The 22,445-nt window shown below is 47.3% G+C and overlaps 1 protein-coding gene across 4 annotated transcripts; it reads right to left on the bottom strand.

The window, feature by feature from the left end:
* Window positions 1-60: 60 nt before the first annotated feature.
* Mapkapk5 (MAPK activated protein kinase 5) lies at window positions 61-20,553 on the bottom strand. 4 transcript variants are annotated; one of them, XM_021162147.3, is made up of 14 exons: window positions 19,786-20,551; window positions 14,967-15,040; window positions 13,616-13,691; window positions 12,808-12,905; window positions 11,474-11,582; window positions 10,174-10,263; window positions 8,898-8,993; window positions 8,091-8,171; window positions 6,296-6,483; window positions 3,515-3,635; window positions 2,079-2,209; window positions 1,733-1,848; window positions 639-743; window positions 61-251 (listed from the first exon to the last, which is right to left on the bottom strand). In XM_021162147.3, the coding sequence occupies exons 1-14, from the start codon at window positions 19,819-19,821 to the stop codon at window positions 154-156; spliced, it is 1,419 nt and encodes a 472-aa protein (XP_021017806.1). In that variant the 5' UTR covers window positions 19,822-20,551; the 3' UTR covers window positions 61-153. The 4 variants fall into 4 exon arrangements, with proteins under 4 accessions (XP_021017806.1, XP_021017805.1, XP_085693236.1 ...); XM_021162146.3 differs by having other exon boundaries at window positions 1,727-1,848; window positions 19,786-20,550; XM_085837110.1 differs by lacking the exon at window positions 10,174-10,263 and having other exon boundaries at window positions 19,786-20,553.
* Window positions 20,554-22,445: the final 1,892 nt, after the last annotated feature.

The raw sequence follows: 22,445 nt of genomic DNA on the forward strand, positions 1-22,445 counted from the left end.
AAACAAAACAGTTAACTGTTAAGAAACTTGAACTTAAATCTATATAGCAACTTAAAGCAATAAGGAAATGAAATTATGATTTATTAATTTACATAAAAATTACTTTTTACATTAAGGAATAATTTTTCCAATTGTTAAAAACAGTTTTAGCTGTTACTGCTGGGGCTCGTGGGGAAGGGTCTGCTCTTCAATCACCTGCTTTACAACCTCTGCCAGCTTCAGTCGGTCAACTTTATCTGTGAATCCGCGACCTGAAAGGCAAGAAAGAACAAGATGAGCACAGTTCCTCACAAGCCGAAATTCAGTCCACACTGTCCAGAAGCAGTTCAGAGGCCCCACTTTCAGGCAGCAACCGAGCTCTGAGCAGTTTCTCTAAGCCAGAGATCACTGTACGTCTGACAATAGACTCATACCCAAGCATATAAAACTCCCACACATGTGTAAGAAAGCTACAAGTGGGTAGATGACAGTCCAAAGATTCCAACAGGTACGTCACAAGGAAGCAGACAGCAGACATGCCTGGGAAATCTCAGTCGTGTGTGCCCCCTACCCCGTCTCTACACACACCATCCTCACTAAGCTCTGGCCTCAGAGACCATCTATGTCCTAGTAAGCATGGGGCAGGGGCTGCATCTCACCATTCCAGCTAAAACTCTGCAGAGCATCCCTCAGGAGCTTGCACTCGCGGTTGTACTTCCAGGCCTCCTGCATTACCTCATTTAGCTTCTCATCTTCATTCTCTCCTGTGGGCAAGAATGGAGAGGAAGTTTGACTTCTCTGTAGCATCATGGGATTTTTGTGTTAAAGACAGAAGGTCTTTATGCTGTCCCACTAGCTGAGAAACTGAAATAGCACATACAAGCTGCGAGCAACCGGCTCCCCAGGGCACCAGGATGACCCTCCTATCACTGAGCCCTTCCAAGTCTGCATTTTCACACAAATGTGACGACATCCCAGGCTGAGATGTGAGATGTTTCTGAGCAAAAACATCTGGCCAAGTGAAGGAGAAGGTAAAGGGCTGTGTGGGCTACCATTTTCCTAAGCACATCCCTTGCTTCTGAATGCTCAGGCAAGTTCTCTGAGTGCTCTTAATTCCCAAAGGATTTAGGGAGACGGGTTAATCTAACCTTTTGTGACCTCATCTACCATGAGCATCTCCGTCATCAGCTGAGAACAGCCCCTCACTTCACAGCCGGCGAATCCCTAGGGAGGCCTTGGGATAAGAGGTCCCTCCGGCAAAGGCAAGCATAAGGCCGGGACAGAAGCCACAGCAGGGCTAGTCATGAGCTTGTGCAGTGTTCTTTTTACACTCACAGAACAAGAGACACAGTGTGTCACTGTAAAGGTTCTGGAAATGATGCTGATGGCCTCTACGCTATCCTCGGACCCTGTCCACATCTCCATTTTTCACTCTCTACTTTGTGACTTCATTGTGAGACTAAGACAACAGAAAATCACAGGCCACAATCTGGCACTGGCAGTTAAGCCTAACCTAGAACATCAGAGAAGACCAAAGATACAGAACTTACCATGTATCTATCTGCTCACAGTGTATTTCCTAGTAATGTGGACTCATTTATATAATGTACTTAAAAGACAAATCACAAGCTAATCTAATCCTCTTGTCTCTCTCTCTCTCTCTCTCTCTCTCTCTCTCTCTCTCTCACACACACACACACACACACACACACACACACACACGCAGAACATTAGTAAGTGGCATGACCTTTACCAGCCTGGGGGAGGATACACTGGGCAATGACATCTCGAAGCTTTTCCAAGGCAACATTTGAGTCCTCAGTTCCATTCTCATGGTCGTGTATATAAATACCATCCTTTGGCTTGGTGCTTTACAAATGTGGGAAAGACAAGAGCAAGGTAAGACCTCAGAACCCAGCTCCAAATCACGACACCAGGGTATTCAGAAAAGTAACTACAGAATGTGTCCAACTCCTGGGTAATTTAAATGTCCACACTTTCTGTAGAAAGCAGATGAAGGCAGACTCCCCACTGAGCTCTCAGCACTCACCATTAACCATGCCTGCCATGAAGACGATCAAAGAAATGCGCTCACTCACCCCAGCAGCTTCCTCTTCCTGAGAATGGGGTTGTTGACAGAGTGCAGGGGTTTGAGGCTGACCTTGAGGTCCTGGATCCTCATGTTTGCCAGCTGCTCGGCGTGCGCCTGCTGGATCCCCGCAACCACCGCCTGCATGCAGAGACTGCTATCAGTCCAAGGCTGCCTTGCCTGCTGGACTTTGCTATTTTTGCTGTTACCCATGTTCGTCTTGAACTCCTGGACTCACATGACTTGCCAACCTAAGTTTCCCAAGTAAGTGCTGGGTGTGCTGTGTCACTGAGCCTGACTTTGCAGCTTGTGTCCACATTTGTTACTTGGCACTAAAAAGGTGATCTAAGGCAAGGAGAACATAAAGCATGCTGTGACATTTGGTCAGGCAGAGGAGTCTCCCCATGATTAGTGAGGCCCAGGGAACAGTGGGCCACAGTCCAATTAGTCTTCTTCCTTGGCAATGAATGGGGACAAAAATTTCAGTAAGAATTTCTGGGGCTGGTGAGATGGCTCAGAGGTTAAGAGCACTGGCTGCTCTTCTGAAGGCCCTGAGTTCAAACCACATGGTGGCTCACAACCATCTATAATGAGATCTGCTTCCTCTTCTGGAGTGTCTGAAGACAGCTACAGTGTATTTACATATAATAAATAAATAATTAACAACAACAACAAAAAAGAACAAAGGAGCACAAGGCCAAGTTAGACTATATAGTAAAACACAGTCTCAAAAAAAACAAAAAAAAAAAAACAAAAAAAACCCCGGGCAGTGGTGGCGCACGCCTTTAGTCCCAGGACTTGGGAGGCAGAGGCAGGCAGATTTCTGAGTTCAGGCCAGCCTGGTCTACAGAGTGAGTTCCAGGACAGCCAGAGCTATACAGAGAAACCCTGTCTCGGAAAAAAAAGCAAAGCAAACAACAGCAAAGAATTTCTAACAGTGCTGGACAGATGGCCCTGCAGTGATGAGCACACACTGTTCCTACAAAGGACCCAACTTCAATTCTCACGCCTTGTACGAGGCAGCTCACAACCGCCTGTAACTCCGGCTCAAGGGATCTGAATCCCTTCTTCTGGCCTTAAGGCACTTTTGTGCACATGGCATACAGATAAGAAAATATGCCTTCATATTCCTCAAAACAGAAGGCAGCCTTCTTCCAGGGTGATCTACCTCCTCAGAGATGTCCCTGATTCTAAATTCCCACAGCATGGAAGATCTGGTTTCTACAATCCTTACTTTGTTTTGTTGGCCTGATTTCAAAACCTTGCAGTGAGGATCTTTATGTTCTGTGCCACTAAATCCACACCCCAAGTGGAAATGCTATTCCTTTGAGCCTTCTCTTGGATTGACTTTTCAGGACGAAGAGCAGTAACATGTGCTTGCCACTGTTTCTCTACATCCATATTCAGTCACCATAACTTCCCTTTCACAACTTAAGCATCACTCACCTTATCCATCATCAGCTGGGCAGAGGGTAGCACATTATCCAGGGCCTCTGTTGAGTTGAGCCAGGGATGGTCCAACACTCCCTCGATTGTGAGTCTTTCCTCTGGTTTGACTTTCAGAAGCCTTCAAAGAAAACAGACCAACAGAGACAACATGCACAGATTGTTCCCAAAAGAAACAAAGGAAGGTCTTGGGCTGGGCTCCAAATAGCCCTGGCTTCTTTTGACTTTCTACCAACTCCTACAGGCCTAGAGCTTCTAAGATCAATGCAGGAAGGGATGCTAGTCACATGTAGTGTGTATGGGTAGATTAAGGCTTGAGATTTCCTGGGCAGCAGATTGAAAGTAGTACCAGAAGTTTTGTTCAGAGCACATCATAGGATGCAGCAGAGAGGCCAGCAGGCCTGCCTGTATTCAGTCCCCACACTGGGTTTCTGGGACAATCCTTAACTACTTTTGGTTGATAGTACCTGTGACTTAGCTGGGAGTCACGCCGTTTCAAACAGGAGGCTGTTATCGCAGATAAATCTAGACCCATCAGATGGTAGGGCCTCGGCTTCTCTATGTTCCAGTCAGTCAACCACTACGACCAACCATCACATGGCACTTTCTTCAAAGCCCAGCAGTCTCTGGACCAGCCACATTTTGGTCATTCGCCTAGCTCACCCCAGCATACTCCTGGGCTCTCTGCAACAGCACCTCATTCCAAATGTCTGAGTCAGGAAAGCCTACATCCCTTGGAGAGGCCCAGGTCAGTGAGAGATCTTTGTGTCAAGGAATAAGCAGAGGAAGAAGAACAGGGGGGGAATGTGGAGAAGGCCTTAAGAATGACCTCTGACCTCTACACGCATGCATACCTACACTCACAAGAGGCAGAGAGCCCCCAAGAGGACACCAAGGTTGACTAGAGAGCTGGGCATGTGGTATGAAAGCAGTATGAAGATTGGTGGGATTTCAAACCCTGCTCTTACCTCATGAGCAGCCCTTCTTTATAAAGACTCCTGAACAACCATCTCACTTCGTTCTTAACCACTGAACCATCTTGCCAGCCCACCACTCCACTTTTTTAACCTTTTTGTTTTGATACAGGGTCTCTGTGACCCAGGCTGGCCTTGAATTCCTAATTCTCCTGCCTCAGCCTTCCATAGGTTGGCAATACAGGAAGGCATGAGCACAGCGCAAGCTCACTCTTGGAGGGCCTGCAGTGACCAGGACAGTCCCTTCCTGCTTCCCTTCCTCTCAAAACCCAGAAGGAATCTGATGAGTCAGGCACAGCCCTGCTTTCCCCACAGGCAGCAGAAGGAAATGTGTGTTGTTTTACACTCTGCGTCCTTTATCTCCTTGCTAATAAAGTGCTGTAGCAACTCTTTTTCCCCCCCATAGGCCAAGTCTTGATTTTTATTACTTAAAAAAGTAGCATTTCGAGCTGGGCAGTGGTGGCGCACGCCTTTAATCCCAGCACTTGGGAGGCAGAGGCGGGCGGATTTCTGAGTTCAAGGCCAGCCTGGTCTACAGAGTGAGTTCCAGGACAGCCAGAGCTACGCAGAGAAACCCTGTCTTGAAAAAAAAAAAAAGTAGCCTCTCTATTTTGCTTTCTGACTCTGTGCTATGCCTTCAACATTTTCACAAGGATTCTGCTCCTCGATAAGGAAAGCCCACTTGATGCTGTCACAGACACACTTGGCAGCACACATGGACCCACCACAGGCCCCACTGACATGCTTGTCTTAGACAACCTCCTAAGGACTTTGGGTCTCCCAGCACGGACCCCTCGCAGTACGCCTGGGCGCATGCCACATGTGGAATTAGGAGCTTTCCCAACCTCCTTGGTGTAAAGGTAAACAACCCCGTTGCCAGGCGTTCCAGACAGCCTCGTTTTGTTAGAGGCTGTGTAGGTCAAACGCTGGACCACCCTGAGTGCCTCTACCCACCATCCCTGGAAGTGGAAAGGAAAGCGCTGTATCAACTCTTAGGCAGTCACTACCCCTAACGCTTTTCAACACTTATTTTTATTTTATGTATGAATGTCTGGCTGTATGCATTCCTGTGCATGGGTGCAGTGCCCAAGGAGACCAGAAGAGAGCATTAAGCACTATAGGACTGAAGTTAAAGGCAGCTATGTGCTACCACGTGGGTGCTGGGAACCTAACTGTGGAAGAAGCAGTGCTCTTAAGCATTGAGCCCTCAGCCCTCAGCCCCTGCTATCCCCAATTCTTAATGAATCCCCAGTTTAGTGTTTGTCAGAGCCACCACATGGCACAGAAGACTGGGTGTGGTCCTGAGACCAGCAGCACACACTGCAACAGTAGAAAAGGAGTAAAGGGCCGGGCGTGGTGGCGCACGCCTTTAATCCCAGCACTTGGGAGGCAGAGGCAGGCGGATTTCTGAGTTCGAGGCCAGCCTGGGCTACAGAGTGAGTTCCAGGACAGCCACGACTACACAGAGAAACCCTGTCTCGAAAAACCAAAAAAAAAAAAAAAAGAAAAGGAGTAAAGGCCAAAGATCCTGTCCTGAAACCCTAGCATCAGCCCCACCCACGCTGGCTTATAGATGAGAAGACACAGGCTAGCATGGAGTGTGCATACTAACACTCAGTCCAGCCTCGACCACACGGTGAGTTCTAGGCCAGCCAGAGCTAGAACAAGATCCTATTTCAAAGCAAAAACAAAAACAAAACCCAAACAAAACAAGATGACAAAAGAGAGATGTTGAGGAGGGAAGGGGAGAAGGACACGGCAGGAGGCTGGTCACTTAGACCCGGGTCTAACAGTCATGGAGACTTACTTCCTCACAACATCTTTAGCCATCTCTGAGATCTGGCTCCACTCTTCTTCTGGGAACTCAAAACTTCCTGTCATGATCTTTTTCCGCATATCCTTTGGGATAGTTCGACTATGGTGTTTGGAGTAAAAAGGAGGATATCCGCACAGCATCACATAAATTATCACCCCTAGGGACCACAAGTCACAACTCTGAAAGCAAAATAGAAAATAATCACTCCCATTAGAGAAGAGTCTCAAATTAAGGTTCAGGTGTCCCAACACCTAAAGGCTAAAATCACCAAACTTCACAAGGACAGTGACACCTGTTAGCCACCAACAAGGCACATTTCTCATGCAAATGAGGCCAGCCTGGAGCAGAAAAGCCTGCTTGCACTTGAGTATGCACTGTGTCAATGTGGACCAGGGAGGATAGAGAACCACTGCTGGGCACATGTAAGTTGGTGTAATGTGACAAAATTTGGAGGTCTAAAGACACTCTGCTGGTGACACATGACAACCATGTCTGTCCTACTCTATTCTAATTCAAAGATTTTATTTGAATTTTTTAAAAAAAAATACTATCTGAAGAAAAAAAAAACACTGTAAGAGCAGAACTTCTCTAGCTACAAGCCTCAAACAGGAGATTCCTCTCTCAACGCTCTCCAGAACACCGGATGTAAGACACGGAGGTACGAGTCACATTTCACACCACCTGTCTCTAAAACAGTTCTGGTGAGCCTCATGGTGAGAGGCCACACAGGCAGGCAGTTGTCTGGAGCCACTGCCAGCAACTGCGCCTGGCTCACTCAGATGGGTCTGGGTATGCAGTCCCATGTCCTAAAGGCTGCATACCATACAAGCTCCATCAGGTCAAGTGTACAGCAGGCAAGGATTCTCCCAGTGAGCCCTCGGCATCACAGTGCTTTGGTGAGTCTTGTGTGATGTGTATCTGTGCTTATGGGGGTGGGGTATGCACATGCCTATGCACTATGCATGTGAAACCAAAGGATGTCTGGTGTCCTCCTCTATCACTGTTGGCATTGTTCCCTTGACCTGCCATTCCACAGGGGCTCTGAATACTCCTGCCCAAAGTGCAGCTTAAGCTGGGCAAAAGTAGTGCACACCTTTAATCCCAGCACTTGGGGGAGGTAGAAGCAGGTGATCTCTGTAAGTTTGAGGCCAACCTGGTCTCCAGAGCAAGTTCCAGGACAGCCAGGGCTACATAGAGAATCCCTATATTGACCCGTTCTCCCCACACGCACACACTAAAAGTGCAGCTTGGTGGCTTAAACAAAGCCACATGGCTGGAGTGTGTGGACCCACAGCAGCAGCTGTCCCAGGCCACTGTGTCACCGATACCTAGTTTGAAGTGCCCAAAGAGAAAACACACATTAAAATCTAGTCAGCAACTCCAAGATCCATTTCCAGAGATGCTGGCCTCCCTCCACACAGCATGTTTGTCCATGGCTGCAGATTCAGAGGGCACCACATAAAGCATTTGCTATGCTCAGAAGACAGTGTTCAAATTAGACAGCAGCTGCTTCAAAATGTGCCTTTTTATCTTTTTCAAATTGGCATTTTACAAAGTACCAAAGGATGGTTAATATACAACAGCAATGTGCTCTGGAGTTTCAGTTTCTCAAAAATGGCCTTTATGTCTAAAATGACTGCCAACCATGTCACTTCAGTGTCATCAGAGGATAACTTCCTATCTCATCAGATTAGAGACTGGGATCCCAGGTCACTTGCTGTATTCCAACTGCAGCAGCAGCATGAACATCTCACAGTGGGAAGAAGCTAAGCACCTCTCCCTTTACCTTGTTGTAAGTGTAGGGTGTTGGCGAGGTAGGTATGATGCCAGACTTCTCCTTCTGGTGCCTTCTCTGCGCTTCCAGTACCTAGAAAGGAGTTGGACCAAATGTTTGTTGGAAATCACATCACCAACATCCCACAGCTTGAGACAGACTACAGGAAGGCTAAAGATGAACTGGCAATCAACAATAAAAAAATAACTCAACATCAATTTAACACGTCCAGCCAGCTATGTTGGCACACACCTTTAAGCTCAAGCCTGGCATACACAGGGAGGACATAGCTTCAGAACATGATTGAGACCCTGTCTCAAAAACAAAACCCCCTCTCCGGGTAGTAGTTGCTCAGGTCTTTAATCCCAGCAGAGACAAGCAGATCTCTGAGTTCAAGGCTATATATACAGCCTGGTCTATACAGTATGAGCCAGGACAGCCAGGGCTACCCAGAGAAACCTTCCTCATGTTCCCAAACCCAGGAACCCTAAACACCACCTATGTCTTTTCTCCCCAGCTATTGTTACCAATCAGAATTGGCTGGGAGCAGGGTCCCTCAGTATCTTATGAGAGGACTGTCTCCAGCTAACAGTCTTTTTATCCAAATTAACATTAGAAACACAAGCCTGGCAATGGTGCCGCACACCTTTTAATCCCAGCACTTGGGAGGCAGAGGCAGGCACATCTCAAAATTCAAGGCCAACCTGGTCTACCGAGTTCGTTCCAGTTCAGCCAAAGCTACACAGAGAAACCTAGTGGGGTGCTGGGGCGTTGGGTTCAGGCAAGTTGGCAATACACCAAAGAAGAAAACAGGCTTACCTGAGGTGCTACATAGTAAGGGGTAAACTGGGGTGTCATCAAATCACCTTGGTCAACTTTAGCAAACCCAAAATCACATAATTTCACTGGGGCGTCCTGAAAGAAAACAAACTGGGGTTAATACCACATAGCTGTCAGTAAACACTTTATGGAAGCTAGGTGTGGTGGCTCATGCCTGTAATCCTAGCACTGTGGACTCTGGGGCAGGAGGATTACCATGAGTTTCAGACCTGGCCTGGGAAAAGCATGTGAAAGCTGTCCTTAGTGCAGGGGCTGTAGTGTGCTCAGCACCTAGGAGCACTTCCTGCTCTTGCATAATGCTTGGCTTTGGGTCCCAGTACCCATGCGTCAGCTCACAACCACCGGTAACTCTAGTTCCAGAGTATTCCATGCCCTCTTCTGGCCTTCCCAGGTACTGCATGCACCTTCAGGTAAACTGCTCATACACATAAAACGCATCAGTAATCTAAAGTAAGAGAGAAGCAAATCTACGAGGTCAGCCCCGACATATACTTGTGAGCACAGCTCTGAGTTCAGAGTCTTAACAGGCTGGCCCTCCTCTCATCCACCCAGCCTCACTCTGAAGACTGGCAACTGGAGCAACTGACTAGTATACTGAACATGGACAGGAATCCAGGAAAAGAACACAGCCTATCAGGGCTAACAGCAACTCTAACTGAACTATGTCACAGCATGTTAATTCCTGCCTCTCCCCAAAGACTGTCCAGACAATACGCAAGTTCATAAGCCCCACAGATGTATCTGTACCATCCAAATCACCCATGCCACCGGTGTGGCAACAGTTTTGAGGCCCTAACAAGGAAAGAGTGGGACGCTGAAGTATTAGAAGCACATGCCTAAACCTCCTGTGCACGGGCTCAGTACAGCAGCAGGAAGCACACACCTGCAATCCCAGCACTCAGGAAGCAAAGGCAGTTTTAGGCCAACCTAGTTTACATGGGTTCCAGGCCAGCCTGGTATGACAAAAATTAAACCAGCCTGAGGATGTACATCAGTTGGCACAGTGCTGGCCTACTGGGTGCGAAGTACTGGATTCAATCCCCACAGTCACATAAACTGAATCTGGTGATGCATACCTGGAATCCCAACACTCAAAAGGAGGTGGAGGCAGGAGATCAGAAGTTCGAGGATATCTTCAGCTACAGAATAAGTTCAAGGCTGGCCTGGGATAGACAGACCCTATCTTTAAAAAACAGAAACTGAACAAAACAAAACAAAGTGACAGCATCAAATGAGGAAAAGCAGTCGTTCTCACCAGAGAGTTATCCTTGAAAAGCAGATTTTCAGGCTTGAGGTCTCTGTGCGCAATGTTTAGCAAGTGACAGTGCTGTAGAGCCAGGGCTATCTGGAAAAGGGCACAGTGGACCAGCCACCTCTTAGAAAAGCACCATCTCTAACACCCCTAGTGTGAGAGCTCAGGGGTTAAGTCAGTTACAACTGTGGCTAGTGTTGCGTACACAAGAAAAACTAAGAAAGACTTGGGACACCAAAAAACACAAATACATTGGCCTTAGTTTAACTATAACCTACATTTTCTGAACAGGCATGACTACAAAGGATCCTCTATCAGAATAAAGCGGTGGACACATCCTGTAAGAGGCCTGGCCACTCCTTTACCTGTGCTGTGACAAGTACTGTGGGGTCCCACAGGCAGCAGTCCACAATAAGAAGGGCTTCCCAGTGGACCCCTGCTGTGACCCCAGGGCTGCTCCTCCAGATATCTGCACCCTAAGGAGCTGAATGGCAGGCAATACCTTCCAACCAGCCAGCTTGACTTCCTATCTCACGAAAATGCATCTGTCTGTGTAGACTGAGACAGCTTTTATTTTACAGATGGTCACATCTCATCCTTTAGTCTTAATGTTGAAAAATGAATGGTGTAATTTAAAAGTTAAATAGTTCCTCAACTCTTGTGATTCTTCTCAGCACCTCACACAGTGGTTAACCCTAGTCAACCAGAACGGAGGGATCCAGAGACACTAGAGAATGGAGGTGGACACTCTGACGAGCTTTCTCACAATGCTAACTGTTGTGGCCTCATGCTTTCCTATGGTCTACTTGCTTGGTATGAAGACAGGCCTGTCCCCTCTATGAGGGAATTGTATGGGACATAGAATGTTTCTACAGTAAATAAAATACAATATAACCAAGAATCACTCACTATCACAAACCCACAGAAATGATGGGTGATTCATGCAAGAAACATCTTAGGTACAAATTCCTGAGAACAAGTTGATCCTAAAGGTCTTTTAGGTGATAGCAACAGCATCAAATGCTACCGGCCCACAGCTGTCCACAGTTAAGACGGTGGGGGAAACTCTCAGAGCACCCTTGGGAAAGGTGACAAGCAATTAAAAATCCAGTCCTCCCTCCCAAAGTATAAAGGGTCAGTGGCACTTTTAGGAAGATGTCCTTCCTTTCTGATTATAACAAAGCAGGCAATGAGAGGTCAAATGGAGCTTTTCTTTAAGCTTCCCTTCCCACAATGCAATTGTACTGCTTTACAAGGTAGTCGCAGTTTGGCTGGTACCCGGGTCGGGTTGGGGTCAACTTGCCTGCTTTGTTACTTGGCTGGCTTGCTTCTCTGTAAAGTGCCGGTGCTGGCTGATTCTGTGAAATAGCTCTCCCCCTTCCATCATCTCCATTACAATTAAGAGTCGAGCCCTGTTTGAAAGCATTTGATTTTGTTAAGTTAAAAAAAAAAGAAAGAAAGAAGAAAGAAAAAAGGAAAAGGAAAACCCTGAAGCATCAAACACTGACCTAAAGTGACCTCATCCACAAAATATGCAGCCACTGTGTCCAGGGTAAGCTAGCCACTAACTAAGTGCAATGACTCTCATATTCTCAACTAAAATGTAAAAAGGAAGAAAAAGAAAAAAAAAAAAACAAACAAACACGAACTTCTGGCTCCTAGTCCCTAGGACTATGAATGCTTCTGCTTGCATCCAAATGCTTTCAGCATCAGAGCACACTTGGGAACCACAATCGACTTCCCACTGGCTTTACCAGCACAGCTTCTGCACCCCCTTTCCCATGTGCATTTCCCGCAGCCTGAGACACTGGCCTCACAGACTGCAGACTGCACTTACACTAGCTCTGCTCTTTAAGGTTCTGAGTGCAAGGGAGGAGGTGCCTTGCTTGCTGCCTGCCACACTGCAATGACAGGGTTCCCAGCTCAGTCTCCACCTAAGGGACTTCCCAAACTGAAAGAGTGATCATGGTTTCTTCTTTCAGAAGGCAAGTCAGGGCAAGCAGGGGGCATCTCTGCTGCATTACTTCTAAGACTTGACCTGGAATGCTGGAATGACAGTTAGGCCCTTCTTGCTGATTTGAAATAGAATCTATTTTAATTCCTATTTATTTATTTAGAACATAGTTTTACTATGTAGACCAGGCTAGACTGCAATGCATGATCCTCCTGCCTCAGCTTCTCAAGGGCTAGGATTATAGACATGCACCAACTATACCTGGCTCTTTAATGTTTTATTTTCTTTTTAACTACACACACACATGCGCGCGCGCGCGCACACACACACACACACACATACACACACACACACACACACACACACACACGGCATTAGAGAATAAATCCAGGGCCTTAGGTACGCTTGGCAAACACTCCATCACTAATCTATAATCCTCAAGCCCTTAAACATTTTTTGAAAAGAGAAAATAATCAAAATAATGGTGGAGGAATGGAGCAAATGAAATAAGATTCCCCAGGGGCGACTGCCGAGAGCTCGGTGACGAGAGCCCAGGCACTGGGTACAGAATTCAGCTTTTACAACACAAGAGAGACAGATAGGGAAGGGCAGGGCAAGAAAAGAGTGCACGTCTGCAAGTGTGACTTCCGTGGGCACATGGTGATGGCCCTGTCCAGTCTTACCTGGGGCTGGACTCATGAGGGAACTGTACACTGTTAGCAAACACTTCAATAATCTCAACTATGTTGGGGTGTGTGGCACACATCATGTGCAGGCGCACCTTAAAGAGAACACAGGAAACATGCATGTGCAAAAGAAATGCCATCATTTTCCCCACAAACACCCCATGCTAAAAAACCTGACCATGCTAAGTCCAAAAGGAAAGGCCACTTTCTGTAGAAATCCTCATCACCCAGAATACGACGACCCAAGTGTTTCCCTGTCCAGACCATCTCCTCAGCCTTCTCCGAACAAATAAAACCGTACAACACATTTACTACACCCTCTGGTAACAAATGAAAACATACATAACTCACTGTATTTCACAAATTACTGCTACTAATTTAAAAAAAATTCGTGAGGTGACTAAAGACGGTCTGCTAGCTCTCCATATCAATAGAGCGCTTGATAATGGTGATGTGAGGAGAGCTGCTTTATGCATCTCTTTATTTTCCAGGGATCTGCCTCCCTTAACTGTAAATACATATATATTCTTAGGCTCTAAAAACATTTAAACAAGGGCAGGACAGACAGCTAAGTGGTTACAAGTGTTCCCTGCTCTTCCAGAAGACCACACCTCAGCCCCAGAGCTCACACTGCCTGGAGCGCTGAGGCATCCAATGCTGTCTCAGGCCTGCATACTCTCTCTCTCTCTCTCTTTCTCTCTCTCTCTCTCTCTCTCTCTCTCTCTCTCTCTCTCTCTCTCTCTCTCTCTCTCTGTGTGTGTGTGTGTGTGTGTGTGTGTGTGTGTAAGCCAATAAAGGAACATACCTCATTTCTAGCTTTTGGACGATCGAGAAGAATTTTCAGTGCAAACCGTTCTTGAGTAGATTTCTTCACACAGACTCTAGGTTTAAAAAGAAGTCCCAATGCCAGTCTGGATCTCCATGGCAAGGCCAGGACAGCATGGCCTGACAGAGCCCATCTCAGACGCACAGGAAATGAATACAAACGCCTTCCCCTAGAGCAGCGGGTGGCAAAGGAGTCGCCTCTTCCTCTCCTCAGCCACCGCCCCTTACCAGAGTCTCATCCTCAGCAGGTAATGTCAGCCTACTACCAAAGTACTGAAGAAATGACAGCCTCTCAAAATGGCCCACACTCTTATTTCTTACTTCTTTATATCGTATGACTGTTGTGCTGCATGTAGGTTTGTTCACCACCTGTCCCCAGTGGAGATCAGTAAAAGTCATCAGAGCCCTGGAAGAGGAGTTCCAGTGGCTGTGAGCCCCCTTATAGGTGCTAGGAATCGAACCTGGGTCCTCTGCAAGAGCAACTAATGCTCTTAACCTCTAACCCATCTCTCTAGCCCCACCTTTTATCTTTTTAAATTTGCATTTAAATTCATTTTCTGTGTGTATGGATATGCATATGGAGGTCACAGAGGAACCTGCAGGGATCAGCTCTCCCCTTCCAGTATTATCAATGGACTCAGAGATCAAAATCAGGCCATCAAAATGGTAAACGAGAACCTCTACCCAACAACCCATCTCATTGGTCCAATATCTTAACATCTTAAAATTAACCCATAAATACTACAGATGATGTGACTTTGCTGCTTAGCTGTTTCTAGCTATAAACAGTAACAAAAAGCGGGGCAGTGGTGGCGCATGCCTTTAATCCCAGCACTCGGGAGGCAGAGGCAGGAGGATTTCTGAGTTTGAGACCAGCTTGATCTACAAAGTGAGTTCCAGGACAGTCAGAGATACACAGAGAAACCCTGTCTCAAAAAACAAAAACAAAACAAAACAAACAAACAAAAAAAACCCAACCCCCCCCCAAAAAACCCACTAACCAAAAGCCTTTACAAAAGGGCCAGTGAGATCCCCAGGACCCACACAGAGGGAGAGAACCACCCGCTGAAAGTCATCCCTTTGACCTCCACACACCCACTCATAACAACGCAACAAACAGGTGAATAAAGTGAACACCCGTTGCTGGAGCTCAGTGGTATGTGTGTTCAATACACACAAAAGCTGACACTAAAACAAGTCCAAAAAAACAAACAAAAACTCTACAGTTTAAACTCAGGCCAATTCTTAGGGCGCATCCCAGGCCTGTAGCGCAAGGCATTTTCCCATGTCTGTTTCCAGAACAACATACCTACTTCTCAACACTGGCTTACCTAACTGGACCACTAATTCCGGCTCCCAGTTTCTGAGTCCAATTGATACTATATTCTTCTAAAATGGAGGTCTCCTATTAAAAAGAAGAAAATGAATAGGAGGGGCAGAGATAACTCTACTGTTAAGCTAGATTATTAGGCAGAGGCAGGACAGCCATGGGTCAGCACCTCCCCTCCTAAGGCAGTCTGCAGGCTTTATAATCGTACACTTGTCTACATGACTGCCACTGCCTCCCAACCACTACCTCCCAATAACATAGGTTCGAGAATAAAGGGAAACTAGATAAGTAACCCGCCTGAGTGGTCTATTTAAGTAGACAAATGATGCTTTATAGACAGTGTATGGGACAGACATTAGGACTTTAAACAAGTGGCAGAACATGTCTTCACTACAAATGACAATCGAGTGTAATTTCTGAGAGTCCAGAAACTGTGTCAGTTATCTGTAGAAGCTTACATCCTTCAAACTGTTCAACGTGTATGGATGGGAGAGTGTGGTGCTTGGCCCAGGGAGTGGCACTATTAGGAGATATGGCCTTTTTAGGGGAACTGTCACTGTAGGGGTTGGCTTTGAAACCCTCTTCCTAGCTGCCTGGATAACAGTCTGCTCCTGGTTTCCTTTGGATGAAGATGTAGAACTCTCGCATCCTCCAGAACCATGCCTGTCTGGACGCTACCTTACTTCCTGCCGTGATGATAATGGACTGAACCTCAGAACCTGTAAGCCAGCCCCAACTAAATGTTGTCCTTTTAAGAGTTGCCATAGTCATGGTGTCCCTTCACAGCAATGAAACCCTAACTAAGACAGGAGGAGAGTGAACTCTCAGGCCTTATCATATAATAAATAAATTAAGAATGATAGGGCTGGTGAGATGGGTAAGAGCACCGACTGTTCTTCCAAAGGTACTGAGTTCAAATCTCAGCAACCACATGGTGGCTCACAACCACCCATAAAGAGATCTGATACCCTCTTCTGGTGCGTTTGAAGACAGCTACAGTGAACTTATACTAATAAATAAATCTAAAAAAAAAATTAAGAATGATAGTTTGGGCTGGCAAAATTGCTCAGCAGGTAAAAGCACTGACTGCTCTTTCCATGGTCCTGATTTCAAATCCCAGCAACCACATGGTGGCTCACAATCACCGGTAATGAGATCTGACTCCCTCTTCTGGTGCGTCTGAAGACAGGTACTGTGTACTTATGTATAATAAAAAATAAATCTTTCGGCCGGATCGAGCAGGGATTGAGCGAGTGGATTGACCGGAGCAAGCAAAGGTCCTAAAACTTCAATTCCCAACAACCACATGAAGGCTCACAACTATCTGTACAGCTACAATGTACTCACATATATAAAATAAATAGATAAATCTTAAGAAAAAAGAATGATAGTCTACTTGACAGCAGAGTATTCCATCCACATTAGAGATGGGGTCAGACACTTGCTTTCACAGAAGGGAGAATGGCACTTTTACACCCATCCTAGACCACTTGTCCTTGGAGACAACCCACTACAACCACCTGAGAATGTTGAAATTAAAAACAACCCAACTGGGGCTGGAGAGATGGCTCAGAGGTTAAGAGCACTGACTGCTCTTCCAAAGGCCCTGAGTTCAAATCCCAGCAACCACATGGTGGCTCACAACCATCTGTAGTGAGATGTAATGAGATCTGATGTTCTCTTCTGAGGTGTCTGAAGACAGCTACAGTGTACTTACATATAATAAATAAATTAATTTAAAAAAAAACAAAAACAAAAAAACCCAACGTCCACGATGGAGTGGATCAAGTATGCTTTCTCCACTCATCTTTACCTGGGTAAGCCATCAACATTCTCTGGGGCTCAATAACAAAACAGGGAATTTTCATAGTCATAGTGTGAAAGGCAGGCAACTGCTTTCCATAAATATATTTAAAGTTAGACAAAAATGTCAAAAAACAACAAGATTGTCAGCCATGAGGGTTCTCTGCTCTCCTTCCAGCACACAAGAGGCAGAGGCAGGCAGACTTCTCTAAATTCAAGGCAACCGAATCTACATGAGTCCCAGACCAGGCAGAGCTACACAGTGAGACAGTGTCAGTTGTCAAACAGTATAAACAAACTGAGAACTGTCTGTTTTTATACCCACTAGAAGTGAGGTCAAAAGCCAGCACACAGCCTGGCTCCTCCAGCTTCCATCCTCCATCCAAACCCCCCAAAACAGTCAGTGGGGTTGTTTGGGGTCATTTTAGAATACAGGGTACTTTAAACTCCCCAGAGCTTGTGTGAAAGGTAACAATGCTGGTGCTCTAGGGGGCAGGGAAGAAAAGGGGGGCAGGACAGGTGAGACCAGGTAAATGTGTGAGAGAAGGGGCAGCTGTGCTGAGCTCAGAGAACAGTCCTGGCCAGGAATGCAGACTATATGGGTTTAGAGGGCAAACTGCTACATAGAGTCAAAGAATAAGGCCAAAGTGAGCTCTCCACAAAACTGATAAATGGACTGGAGAGAATGAGAGGCCAGGGAAAATCTAAGGCCAGAAGTGACTTTGCAAGTCAACTCCATTCAGAAAGGACTCCAGAACCACAGGGGTTGAATGGCAGGGGGTAAAAGCCTCAGGAGTTCAAAACACTGGATAGTCTCAGCCCACATCAGAAGCTAACTTACTCAGAGGCCAAGAACAACAGCCCTGATTTGACATTAGCATGCACAAGGAAAATACAATTCCCTTTAATTCTAGGCAGCTACAAATACCGGGAAGAGTGAAAGTCCAGCGTAACTATGTTACCTAGTGTCCAATTTTTGAACAAAAATTATTAGATATATAAAACCCAACTTACCATCTTATGCGGTGGTGGTCTGAATCAGTAGCAACTATCTCTGAGCACTGGATACAAATTGATAGGCTTTGCAAAGATATGATGGATTCTGTTTTGTTTTTTGAGACAAGTATCACTATGTAGTCCAGGCTGGCTTGTAACTCTCCATGTAGACCAAGATAGCCTTGAATTTACAGAGTTCCAGGCCTCTGCTTCCTAAGAGCTTAGCTTAATGGTATGTTTCCCCTTGTCTTATCTATTTGATTTTAATTACGTGTGCGCTCTGGAGGCCAGAAGAAGGTGTCAGATCCCTTAGAGCTAGAGTTATAGACTACTGTGACTGTGAGCCACCTAATGTGACCTCTAAGAACCAAACTGGAGCCCTCTACAAAAGCAATACATCCTCTTAATCACTGAGCCATCTCTCCAGCACTCCCCAGAAAAAGTTCGGGATTTTTGTTTCCTTTTTTTTTTTTTTTTTTTAAATATGCCCAAAGAGGATTCAGTAGCCAATCGGAGTTGGATCCTTGGAACCCACATGATGGAAGAAGAACCAATTTCCATGTGTGTACATGTACACACAGACACACAGACACACAGACACTTAAAATGTATAATACATTTAAAGACTAAAAGAACAATATTGATACTGAGTCAAAACTAAGGACATTTCATTTCTTTTTTGTTTTGTTGATCTGTTTTTGTTATGGCAACTCACTGTGTTGCTTAGGCTAACCTTGAACTCCTGGCCTCAAGTACATGCCATCATAGCCCAGCAAATATACATTATTTTCAATGGTGAAACAAAATCAATGAAGACTAAATGTATGAAATTGTCAAATACACAGAAAAACATGAAGAATGTTGACACAAAACAAAGCTGTCACTTTAAATTTAAAAATACTCTAAACAAAGTCGACTTTAGTAGGTGGTGGTGGCGGGGCGGCAGCAAATACCTTTAATCCCAGCACTCAGGGAGACAGAGGCTGATGGATCTTTGAATTTGAGGCCAGCCTGGTCTACAGAGTGAGTTCCAGGACAGCCAGGGCTACACAGAGAAACCCTGTCTCGGAAACAAAACAAAACAAAAAAACAGAAAAGAGTTTGACCTCTTAACTCTTTGTGGCCAAAGACAACCTTGAACTTTTTATTTCATTTTTTTTTTGGGGGGGGGGGGGGTCTCCGAAGATGAGAGGGCAACTTGCCGGAGTTGGTGCTCTCCAGCCATGTGGGTCTAAGGATCTTACTCTCTCTGGTCACCAGGCTTGGGCTGAGGCTCCTCTTCCGAGCCAGATATTAAATCACAGCATTGGCTGGGATCCTCAACTACTGATCCTCCCGTGTGAGGGGTGGGAGGTGACCCCTCACCGTGCCAGTTTTATGCAGTGCAAGGGATCAAACCCAAGGGTTCATGCATGGTGAGTACTCTACCAGCTGGCTATATTCCCAGTCCCGTTTGGGTCGTTTTAGAATACGGGGCGCTTTAAACTCCTCAGAAATAAACTCTTGATTCTTGAGAGTAGACAAGAGAACAGAAGGAAATGAACGCACAGAGGAGGGAAAAGCCAAAGAGCAGGTTTTGGGCAAAGGTAAAGCAACTCCTGAAGTTGAAGGTCTCAAACAGGCTTGGTTCAGAACCATCAGGAGGGGTCAGAGCCACTGCCAAGTGTCGCAGTGGGTCACTAAGATGCAAATGGACGCAGTTGGAGGTGATGGAAACATGAGAGTCCTAAGAAGCCCTCTTAAATCCCACTCATATGAAGTATCTCCACACTACTCAACTTCGTTCTAGCTGAGTACGAATTGCATCAACCAAGGAGGCTAGAGGGAATCGGAGACTCCACCCTACACAAGCCAACACTCTGGGCCTTCAAATGCGGTCCCCTTCCCCGGGAGGCCGAAACCCGAACTAGATTCTAGGAACTACAACCTCTGCCTCCCATTCAAATTCTCTCGATTTCCCAAGGCCCACGATGAGCGGAATCGCGGGACAAAGCAGGGGACGGGTTGCATCTCCCGCTTACCTTGATGGCTTTCTCCATGTCGCTGTCCTCCGACATGCTCCGCTGGGCTCCCACAGCCCGAAGCGGCGGAGGCTGCGCGGCTGTCCCGTCCCCTGGCAGCCGAGGAAGCAAAGGGCTCGGAGCACGGGGAGACGGGCAGCGACCGCCCCTGGGGAGCGGAGGGGATGAAGGCCCGGGTGCCGGCTCGGCTTCCGCAGGCGGCTCTAAGCTGGTGGCGGCGGTGGTGGCGGCGGCAGCGGCGGCGGCCCCTGGGGACAAGCCTTTGTGCTGGGCCCCGCGCAGCCGCTTCCCGGCCTCATCCCCGGCCGGGGAGGCAGGCTCCCGGGGCAGGGCGAGGCGGGGAGGGGCCCGGCCTGGAGCGCCGTGCGGGGCTTTGGCGGGGCCGCCGCTTAGGCCCGGGTTCGCCAGCTCCTGAGAAGCCTGCGCCGCCGCCTCCGCCTTCCCCGCCGCCGGCACCAGCACCGTAGCGAAGCCGAAGCCGAGCCCGCCGCCGCTGCCGCCGCCGCCGCCGCTCCCACTGTCGCTCCAGCGCCACACATCGCCGGGACGCCTGCGCCGGGCAGTCCGCCGCCCGCCCGCCCGCGCCGCACCCTCTGCAGCCTCACGCCAGCCATGCTGCCGCGGGGCTCTACGACCACCCAGCCCCGCGCGCCCCTCGCCGGCATCCGCCGGCCTTTCCGAGGCTTTCCCGAGCCGCGCGGTGGATGTGCAGGCGCCAGCCGGGTCGTCCCCGGGGCGCGCCGCACGCAGCACAGGCCCCCGGGCCTTCCACTGACGTGGCGCTGGGTGAATGACGTTAGACGGCGCGAGGGCTTGCCTGCCGAAAGAGAAGCGGAATGCAGGGAGGGCGCATGCGCGGGAGTCCGCTGCCGGGTGTCTGTGTTTTGAGCGAAACCTGTGGCTGCAGCCAAGGAGTTGGCTGGGAACTGGGAGGGTAACGTCGGACGTACAGAAATCTGGCTGTGTGGGAACCAACCTGATCGTGCTCGTCCAGTTTATGAAGCAGAATTGAAGGTTTGGTTGAGTGATTGATTGATTGATTGATTGATTTTTCGAGATAGGGTTTCTCTGTGTAACCCTGGCTGTCCCGGAACTCATTCTGTAGACCAGGCTGGCCTCGAACTCCGAAATCCGCCTGCCTCTGCCTCCCAAATGCTGGGATTAAAGGCGTGTGCCACCACCGCCGGGCTTGAAGGTTTTATTAACGATTGCTTAAATGGAAGCTTATCCATGAGAGAGTCATAAGAGACGAGAGTATACACAAAGGAGTTTAGTACACGTCCTTTCTGTTAGATTTCTGAGGCAGCTCAAAGGAACAGACAGGGAGCAAAAGAGAGATGGGAGCCTGACCTCTTAACAGTCAGGACTGTGTTTACTAGTGCGCACAGCAGGGGGCACAGTCCTCCTCCTGGAAGTTGGACTTCTCTACCAGAGGAAAAAGCTGGCTTCGAGGAGCCTATATAGTAAGGGTGTTAAGAATGCAGAAATATGGGGTGAGAGGCCTCAGGCCACTCCCCATTTCGTTTCGTGAAGTTATCTAAATCAATTTAGATATTAAAATCAAAACTTCCAAGTTTTGGCCAGCAGTGGCCTTTGTCCAATGTGCATGGAGGCTAGATTGGGACCAAGAGCTGAGCAAGTTAGTGTCTTGAGGTCTCCCCAATAGAGAGCTCTTTTAGATTAGCCTTCAGCCAGGCTAATGGTATGTCCTTTGGAATGGACAGTTTGGAACCCATGGCAGGCGTGCAACCAAGGTAAAAACATGGGTTAAATTGAGTCACCCAGGGGTATCCCTCAGATTTTCTATTAACCAAATGTAATGAACATAGTTAAAAGAAAGAAAAAAAAAAAGCCGGTAAACCTGAAAAAAAAAAAATAGCTTAGTTAGGAACTCCACTACACCCAGTGCTGCACCTGATAACCAGAACCCAGTGACATCACCCAAGATAACTAGACACAGCCCTAGAACCCCATGGCCTCCACTGGACAGTACTTAAACAGAGACAAGAGCAATGCTCTGCACATCTGGAGAGACCTTGATTGGCCCTGCAGCTGGACAGTCTTCCCCAGGATCCTGACCCTTGAATCAGAGTCCACTATTAGAGACTGCACCTGACCTTTTGCTAATATGTCATACAGGTGAGCAGCCTAATACAACATACCTTGCTATACCAACTACCTGTGTCTACATTCTTGCTCACAATAAACGTGCTTCAAAGGGAGAGTGAGCAACCCCAGTCTCGCACATTCCCAGGGGTCAAGGTACGGGAAAAAGTACAGGAAAAGTTCCTAGAGCTTTCTGTCAACCAAGTCAAGCAGGCTGTATCAGTCAGGGTTCTCTAGAGTCACAGAACTTATGGGCAGTCTCTATATAGTAAGGGAATTTGTTAATGACTTACAGTCTGTAGTCCAACCCCCAACAATGGTCAGCAGCAGCTGTGAATGGAAGTCCAAGGATCTAGCAGGCGCTTAGTCCCACAAGGCAAGCAGATGAAGAAGAAGAAAGAGAGAGAGAGAAAGAGAGAATCCTCCTTCTTCCAATATCCTTATGCAGGTCTCCAGTAGAAGGGGTGGCCCAGACTAAAGTTGTGTACCACCACACCTGGATCTGGGGCTTGCTTTGTCCCAGATGACTGTGAACTCAGAGACCTTGCCTTAGT

Source organism: Mus caroli, unplaced genomic scaffold (genome assembly GCF_978045245.1).
Source record: "Mus caroli unplaced genomic scaffold, Mus_caroli_1 scaffold_4, whole genome shotgun sequence".
NCBI lineage: Eukaryota > Metazoa > Chordata > Mammalia > Rodentia > Muridae > Mus > Mus caroli.